Below are 9,266 nucleotides of genomic sequence, written 5' to 3' on the forward strand. Positions count from 1 at the left end.
GGTACTTACTAGAAATTGCAATTACAGTCCTTGTGAGAACTCGAACCTAAGATGTGGTGAAATCTCAGCAGTCACTTACCAGTTGTACCACACCTGTTGGTGGTAGGTCTTGAGATGACTTTTAGTAGTGCTTGTACATCAAATTTTAAATATATTTTAAATATATGATAGTATTTATACCTATAAGATACTTTGCGAATAGATTAAATAGCAACATTTACTTCGATGGGAACTGAATAGTGGTGAATCTTTGCAGCCTAACTATGAGAGGCTTTGCCTCCTAACTATGTTTACTCTGCATCGTTTATAAAATCTTCTGGTTTACCAAAAAGAAAAAAATTATACACCATTCTACGAAAGCTTAGTTTGTAAGTTTGGAGCTCCTAAAATGGCAGAGGTGGAATCTGTCAGAAATGCTACCTAATAGTTGTGAATCTTTGCAGCCTAACAGGTACCTTACTAAGAAAGAGAATCCTCAGTTCTAATTGTTAAGTCAGTAAATCGATGGATAGTGTGAGAAATGAGACTGATAGAGTAATAATGCAAGACCTTTCATTTTTTTTTAAAAACAATGTAGCTTTAATGCATCTAAACTTGAATGAAGATCCTCCAGAGTTTTTAGGGAACTCAACCACATGTAGTTCTTTTAATCTTGACATTTTATTTTAAAATAAATAATTCAAATTATACAATATCATTAATTCATTAACAAAAACCGTAAAATAATGATGGCCCATTAGCTATTAAAAAAAACCAATTAACATGATAGTTTTTTTTTTTTTTTTTTTTAATTTAGTTTTCAAGAACTTAGAAAATCCATATTTGAAACCTATTTCATCATTGTACCTCTTCTTCACTGGATTCACACAAACACTTATTTTGAGAATAACTGTGTTGGCCAATCGACCAAAATGAAGGGATTCATAGGCTAATGGTTATGTCATCCCAAGGTGGGTAATTATGGTATTCCTCTATAGTCTATACTCGTCTTCTCGACCATTGTGTTCCTTTGGCATTTACTTGTACTCTTCTTTCTATGGTGAAGGCCAAACCCCCCATAACTAAAATCCACACCTTTTTTATTTCATATATATTTTTCCATAATGTTTTGTGTGTAGTTTCTGGTCCCCCCACACACTAGGTAATTATAGATAAGAATGAAAATAAAAGAACGAAGAAAATTACATTATGATTGATAAAGGAAAACACACAACATTCTTGCCACTAGGCTTCGAAGGGAACAAGGCTTGTACTAGAGACAAGATAAAAGATTTTTTTTTTTTTTAAAGTCCAATTTTTCTTGATTAAAAAGTTAAGGTAATTTTTATTTTGCTCCTTAAAGTCTTAAAATTAGCGTTTGGGTTTTAATCTTTTTGTCCATATGTGGTGTTGAAGTGTTTGTTAAGTGCCACCTCAGTTCAAAATGAGTCACGTAGTTTTAATGTGGCAAAAAGAAGATTGTTTTAATTTGACATTTTGTTTTTGTTTTATTTTTCATTTTCCTTCTATTTTCTCCCAAAATTTCTTTGGCAACTATTCAAATTTTCTTGAAAAACAAAAGCAAAAATGGGGGAGGGGGGATCCCAAAGTAAAAATTGAAGTCAAAAGATTCATCGAAAAACAAACACGAAAGGGCAAAGTTTTGGCTCCAAATTTGTTTGGAACTATAAATTTCCAACAAAACTCGTGATGATTTATTAAACCATTTATGTGTGTTATTTAAATTAGTCGTGCGATTCGTTGAAAAAATGACGTCCTAAAACTACACTACTTTTTCTTTTTTGAGAATACTAAAACTACACTAACAATTTCTGTAGTCAACACATAATAGACTGAAGCAAGATAGTTCTAAATATGTTTATAGCCAAAAAAAATTTTTAAGAAAAAATATTTTGAAGTAAAACCAATGCAAAACATTAATCTCGATCTTGACCAGCCAAACCAATTCAAGCACCACAAAAATTAAGCATAACAAGTTAACAACAAGCCCAAAGCACCTCCAAAAAAAAAAAAGGGATTGGAAGGAACAAGTACAACTTACGAGAATAACGTTGTTGAAATCCATTTAATTTGAGGCCCAAACTTCTATACAGTGCCACTGTACATACAGAGGGCTTGTCCGCTTTATGGAAAAAAGCCCAAACTCACCTGTAAAATGTCGGTTGAGCCGCGTGTACAACATGCAAAAGCTGATTGGTGGGTTCCACTTCCACTTTCACTTTCACTATTTCACTTTTCGTGGGTCGTTCTACTCTACTTCCCGCTCAATTGTAATATTTTTGTCATTTATTTGGGAGAGAAAAAGTCCAAAGGAGTGGGCTAAGGTTTTGTTTGGAATCTGTTTATTTTATTGAAATTATTTTTTTTTTTTGCTAAAAGTATTGTAGATTAAGGTAAAAGTTAGTTGAAATAGTATAGTAAGACTTATAAATAGTACCAAAAAGTATAGTGAGACTTATAAATAGTTTAAAAAATAAGCTAAATATTAAAATAATTTGACAAAATTGATCATACCAAAGAGCCACTAAGATCAAAGTTGTAAACATCAATTTCCCAAAAAAAAAAGAAAAAAAAAAGTTGTAAACATCAATAGCGTCAGGAGGAACTGAATATATTTAACTCCCAATGTGAATAGAATATGTTTAGAGAATATCCAACCTAAACCTAAGTTAATCATAACTTTTTAATGTTGAGTTATTCAAGAGCTAAGCTGATAATCTATGGTATTAGAAAAACAAAAAAAAACTTCACTTGTTTGGACATCACGTTGTGTGATGTGCATGCCTCTATTTATTTATTTATTTTTACAGCTATGCAATGCACACAACAAATTTTACACCTAGATGATGTGGTATATTATTTATTTGTAGAATGTTGTGTATTATTAGTAATAGGTAAAAAAAAATAATGTCAAGTCAGGTGAGAATCAGTAAAATCTTGTCAACTTGTTATTATAACAAAGATTGTCAATTTTATGTGTATATATATAAAGTTAGTTGTCAATTATTAGCAAAATAGATAGAATGGTAAGACTTAAGTATAGTACTTAAGTACTGTTCTTTAGATTCTCTTTTTAACATTTTGGTATGTAGATTTTTCCTCATGAAATTAAAGTGTAATTTTTAGTTAAACAGCTACATGGCTCAATTTTTGAGCAGAGAACTTAAGGAACAGACCTAATGCATTGTATCTAAGTTTTGAGTAAGATAAAAAAGTTCTATCACTAGCGAGTGAGATTAGTAGATTGTTACATTATTAATAATGATTGGTAAATATGTTATCGAAGTTTAGATAAACATTAGTAGTAACTAGTAAAAGTAACTCAACTATAACTCAACAATAATACAGAGCAATCTAGGAGACACCAAGAAATATTCACATCAGTTTTTTTTTTTGGTTGAACGAAGATTGCCCTCTATTATTGCTTTCTTTGTTCCAAAACCAGGCCTTCACTATTTCCCATTTTTCCCAAATCTGGTAACCTCTCTATCACACACTGACACACTTACCCACACACACAGCCAATAAATCCTCTGTTTACTTTGAAAACTGAAAACCCCAAACCAGAAGTCCCTCAAAACCCTAGAGACCCTTGAATTTCTTGTTTTTTCCCCCTTTTATTTCAATAACCCACATGAAAAATTATCGATTTTTTCTCTTCAGGAAACCCTAATTCCTCCAAAAATTTGATTTTTTTTTTGGGTTTTGTTTATTTGGGGGGGAATATGGATTCGTTGCCGGTGATATTGGACATAAGCTCCGACGAGGAGCAGGGTTCATCGGCGGAGACTAAATCCGGCGATTGGCTGTCGGCGCTATTTGGAAATTTGAACTCCGATGATGATGTGGAGGCTGACGATGACGTGGTGGTGGTCAGAGAGGTGGTCAACGAGAACCACCGCAAGTCAAGGAAATCGACGGCGGTGGTGAAGGATGTGGATGATGATTGCATCGTACTGGATTGTGACCCGAATAACCCGGTCGCCGAGGTTAACGATGATAAGGATAATTCTGGGTCTGATGACTTGCTTATAGTTGCAGAGAAAGGCCAGGTAAATTTGTTTTTTTTTTTTTTTTAATAAAATTATTTACAATTATGATAATATTGGACTTGTGGGTTTGTTTATATTTGCTGAGGATTTTAATTTTAGTGCTTTGTTGATCAAAATTTACTTTGATTTAAGTTTGATTCAGTGAGTTATGGCAAATATGTTACTAAAGATGGAGAAAATTGGAGATACAGAATTGGGAATTTGTGCTTTTAACTTTTTTTGGGGGGTTTCAATTTTTTATTTTTAGAATTACAATGATGTTGGTGTTGTGGGTATATATAGACTTGTTGGGTTGCTGAGGATTTAATTTTTAGTGCTTTTCTGGAAAAAATTTACTCTGATTTAGTGCTTTTTCTCCAAACTTTGCTAGAGTGGACAAAATGCTTTGGGTGTTTTTACTTTCAATTCTTTGTTAAATAGTTGTAATTTCTTTGCTTTATAGTTTTTTCTGTTTTTTTAATCCCTTAGTACACTGCCTGTGTGCTTTGGTTTCCTGTATTGTTTTCTTTATTCAATGGAGTTATATTTCTTATCAAAAAAAGAAAATTACTCTGAATTACTAGGAATGGAGATAGAGAATTGGACTACCTTTATTACTACTTTAGCAGCTTTTTTTTCCCCCTTATTTTGGGTTATTAGGAATTTGTGCTGTAATTCCAATGACTTGCTCATAGTTGCAGAGATGGGTCAGGTAATTTTGCTTTTTTCTAAGAAGCATGGACAATTCATTTAGGGTGCTGTACCCGTACCAGTGTTGTACCGGCCGTTTCATGTTATAATTTTTCAAAAATTGCTCATGTTGTTGTGTTTACCTGTGTCTGTATCCGTACATCCTAGGTTTGTTTGTTTGTTTGTTTGTTTTTTTTTATTAATTTTTTTATAACAATGACAGTAACATTGGCCTGCTAGGTTACTGAGGGTTTAATTTTAGTACTTTGTTGGAGAAAATATACTTTGATTTAGTGAGTTATAGTAAAGATGTTACTAGAAATGGAGATACATAATTAGACTACTTTAATTCCTACTTTAGCAGCTTCATACTTATTTGGGCTATTGGGAATTTGTGTTTTCTTGAAGTGTGTTCCTAATGTATATTAAGGGTTATATTGCCTATTTTGAACAAATGCATGTATTTTTGTTGTCTTTGTTTAAATTTACTGTCTCCCACAGAAAATTAGGTATAAAAAAAAAAGAACAAATAAAGGATAAATTAAAATTAAAAAAAAGTGAAGTTTTAATAATGTCTCTTTAATAAAGTAAAATTGATAAAATCATAGTTAAGGTTGATTGTGTCATAAGAAGATTAAGTTGAACGGCAATTCTCAAGTGTAATTGTGTAAAAGAGATTGTTAATAAAACCTAAATACAAAAATTTAATTTGTAATTTTGCATCTCAAAAAGCAAGAAGGTTTTTTTTTTTTTTTTGAAATATAATATAGAAAGTTAAATAAATATGATTTAATTATATTTATAAAAAAAAATCCCACTTAAATTTATCACCCCTAAGCCTCAAAATGTATGAGCTGGCCTTGAGTAGTCTTTTTCACTGAAATACTTATTTACTTATGAAGAAAAACAAATGTTTTGTTGCAGATTGCATGCAGAGACTACCCTCATCCCCGTCATCTTTGTGTTAAATATCCTTTCAGTTCCACATCCCATGATAAGCACTGTGACCAGGTAAGATCACTCTTCTAAGTTACGACACAAAGAATATGATCTAGCACTTGTGTAGTCCTATGTTCATCATTATGCTTTGCTATTCTGATTTAAATCCTTGCTGAAAATGCAGTGCCACTGTTATGTTTGCGAATGTAGCGCGCCATGTCCATTTTGGGATTCAGATTCAGTCATCTTGAACCGCCATTGTCATGCCACCGATAAGGAGGAGAGATGGAAAACTTTTAGGAGGCAACTCAAACCGATAAAAAATACTACATTTTCAGCTGTAAAGTGTTCTGATTCTACTCTCTCTGTGCCACTTGCTCGATGTAATCAAGCTCAATCACTCAACTTTTTTCGGTTACCCAACTCCATGCCTCTAAATCAGGTCGCCAGATCAAGTTTAATCCGTCCTTGCTCCACCTCGAATAATTATACTGTGCCAAATATCATAAGTCAAGGGAAGAGCCAACAGTCAGCACCTATTTTGGCAAAAAACAGAGTCCATCCACATGTGATTTCACAGCAGTTTGTTGGTGTACGTCATAGTGTCACCCAACGGGACCGTGATAGTGTTGGGAATTTGGGTCCAAGAATTCCCCCTTCCAATACACTGTTTAAGAAGACAGGAAGTGTTAAGCCCAGTTCTGTGTATGTTTCGTCAAACAACAATAGCTGTATCCAGGCAGCACAACATACCAGAAATGCTACTTCAACAGCATTGTCAAATGAGATAAATCCCAATAGGTGGCAGAATTTTAGGTCTAGTGTAAATCTGGAGTCATTTAGACCTCAGGACTGTTCTCAGCCTAACTTGGGCTTCACTGGAAATATCATACCTTCCCAACCTCAAATATATAATCAGTCTATTGCTCAATCAAATGATGGCCAGAATTTTTGTCTTCCTGGGTATCAAAGCCAAAAACCTAGTGAAGATATTTATCAGAATGGGAATTGTCTAAATGATGGGCAAAATATCAGTCAGCATGGGAATCAAAGTTTCAGTACCACAGAACCAGGTCCTTTATTTTTTAATTTCAGTTGGCCTAACAATTCTGTTCAAAGCAATCTACAACCTCCAATTGGAAATCTCCATGTTCAAAGTGAAGGATATACATGTGAGTCATTATCTGTAGAGGATTCTAATTCCCAGTTTATGGGTAGTGCTCAGTTCAGTGAAGACAGTCTACCTGAGTTGTTTGGATGTGCAAGTCCCTGTCCAAGCGATCAAGTACCTGCGGTCGAAAATTCTGAACTTCAAAGTACAGGGCCTATGCATGAAGCATCCCATATTAAGGAGTCTAATTGTGAGCTTGCTGGAAACATTAATGACTTTGATATTGACAACTGGTTTTTGGAAAACCAGTCAGTTCCCATGGTTTCAGGTGGTTCCATGCCATCTGAAACAAATATCTTTTCTCCTGTGACTTCTTCCATTGATCCAGGAATGCTTCTGTTTGATTTTGAAACTTCCTGGGATGGTCTTGCACATGCATAGCAATTATAACCAATTGTGCTTCTTGGAAAGAGGCAAAAGCAAGTGAACACAGCTTGTGTTCTGCAAATAGTAGAACATGATCTCTGTTTTGGAGGCTGGGTTTAAAGTTTATCAGAGTTCTAGTGGTGTACAGTCTTTTTTAACTGAAGTGTACAAAGGTGCCCTGTAGGTTAAATGATGCCTGTACATGCTGGTAGGCTTTTTTTAGAAAAAAAATATCTTTTATATCTATTAATCTCACATGTTAAATTATGTCACACCTGCGTATTCTTTCCTCTTGTGACCTTGATGGATGACTGGTTCAAATTTCAGAATCTTAGATCCTTTTCAGTTGTTGAATTTGGTAACTGCAGAGATTTTTTCCTGTAGTTGTGGGTAGTTGGTTTGATTTTCTTGATAAAGGAAGTGAATGAATTGGTGTTAAACTGGGAAATCAGTTTTTACTCTACAGGTTAAAGCTAGCTTTGTTTACAGTACAGCTATCACCAGCATAGAGTACATTATTGTATTCTGCTGTATGTAAATACTATCTGGTGAGCAAGAAAATGAGATTGGATTTTGGGGCACCTTGAATGCTTGTAATTTATTATTATTAATATTATTTCTGAATGCATGCTGATTAAGAGGTATCCATGAAGGTTAGGTAATTTGTATCTTGGGGCATCTTGAAAATCAGCTTTTACAGTGTTTCATAGATTGATACAGAACTTCTTTTATTTAAGTCTAGAGTTTTGTGGCAGCTCCCATCTTGTCTTAGTACAAGCCTTAACAACCCTTCGTCGGGTTTGTCTTAGTAAGTCTTAGGATGTGTTTGGATATCGCTTATTTTGCTGAAATTGAAAAACCCGTGTGAGTATTTGTGAAAATTGCTCATGGGTTCATCATTGGAAGAGCTGTGGAAGAATATATATACATTTTTTTTGAGCTGTGGAAGAATTTTAATTTGTTAGAAAGGGTGAAGACAGCTACTGTTGTGGGTGAAAAGTCACTAGTGGAAACAAATAACAAAGGTGAGCAATGTCTTATAGTCAGATTACTTACTTCCAAATCATACAATAAGGAAGCTATTAAAACGGCCATGCTTAAACATTGGAGGCCAATCTTCAAATTGAGTGACTGTTCGGGATTTGGATGAACATACTTTTTGTGTTTTCGTTTGAAGACTATGGATAAGGAGATTGTTTGCATCAACAATCTGCGGTGATTTGGCAAAAGTCTTGTGTTTTAGGGTGGTCATTTAACAAATATCTCAATTGTGTTTCAGGATTATGATGGAGAAGTTGCTAATCTGCAATTCCGGTGGGCTTTCCTTTGGATTCAATTTCATATTTGCATGGGATACCTCTCAAGGGAATGAACAGAGATGTTGCAAATGCAGTGGGAGATGATTTGGGTATCTTGAAGGAGGTTGATATACCAGCGGATGATGTGAGCTGGGCTGGGGGAAGTGTGTTAGGATGAGGGTGAAGGTGGATATTTTGCAGCCCCTTTTGAGGGGAAAAGTGTTGAAGTTAGGAATATTAGAACTGCTTCGGGTGACTCTTTAGTATGAAAAACTTCCTAGTTTCTGCTATGTTTGTGGCTTGTTAGAGCATTCGCACTAAGTCACCTAAATTAGCATAAAACTCAAAATATTAGCCAATAAAGCCCAAAACATCAAATTATGAACTGGTTATGCAACATGAGATTTTGTTATAGTGTAGTGAATAATGGTTGTGTGTAAAATTAGAAATGATTAATTAATTAATTAATTTATTATAGTTTAATAAAATAATGTTTAAAATAGATAATTTTTTAGAAGAATAAAATAGATAATTAGATCCGAGTATTTTGAAAAATAGTTAGTGAAAATTTTTAAAGAAAAAGTATGTCCTTATTCTAAAATAGTTAGTAATTTTCACATAAGGATATGTGAACGAGGGATAAAGATTTACATAAGCTAATGTAAATGAGGGACAAAGATTGTTGTGATGAACTAGGGGAAACGAGAATGTCAACAAAGTGGCATAGAGCAGTAAGGTGCGATTCAGTGGCATATGACGGAGCTTCTCCGA

At 33.9% G+C, this 9,266-nt stretch overlaps 1 protein-coding gene across 1 annotated transcript; it reads left to right on the forward strand.

Moving 5' to 3' along the window:
* Positions 1-3,358: 3,358 nt before the first annotated feature.
* LOC142619858 (uncharacterized) lies at positions 3,359-7,572 on the forward strand. The gene is made up of 3 exons (XM_075793195.1): positions 3,359-4,052; positions 5,646-5,732; positions 5,845-7,572. Exons 1-3 carry the CDS (start codon positions 3,726-3,728, stop codon positions 7,210-7,212), a joined length of 1,782 nt encoding a protein of 593 aa, XP_075649310.1. The 5' UTR covers positions 3,359-3,725; the 3' UTR covers positions 7,213-7,572.
* Positions 7,573-9,266: the final 1,694 nt, after the last annotated feature.

Source organism: Castanea sativa, chromosome 12 (genome assembly GCF_040712315.1).
Source record: "Castanea sativa cultivar Marrone di Chiusa Pesio chromosome 12, ASM4071231v1".
Lineage (NCBI taxonomy): Eukaryota > Viridiplantae > Streptophyta > Magnoliopsida > Fagales > Fagaceae > Castanea > Castanea sativa.

Coding starts and splice junctions, on each gene's coding strand:
- LOC142619858 (XM_075793195.1), top strand. CDS start 3,726: ATGGATTCGTTGCCGGTGATATTGGACATAAGCTCCGACGAGGAGCAG. Junction 4,053..5,645: donor TAGTTGCAGAGAAAGGCCAG/GTAAATTTGTTT, acceptor GTTTTGTTGCAG/ATTGCATGCAGAGACTACCC. Junction 5,733..5,844: donor ATGATAAGCACTGTGACCAG/GTAAGATCACTC, acceptor CTGAAAATGCAG/TGCCACTGTTATGTTTGCGA.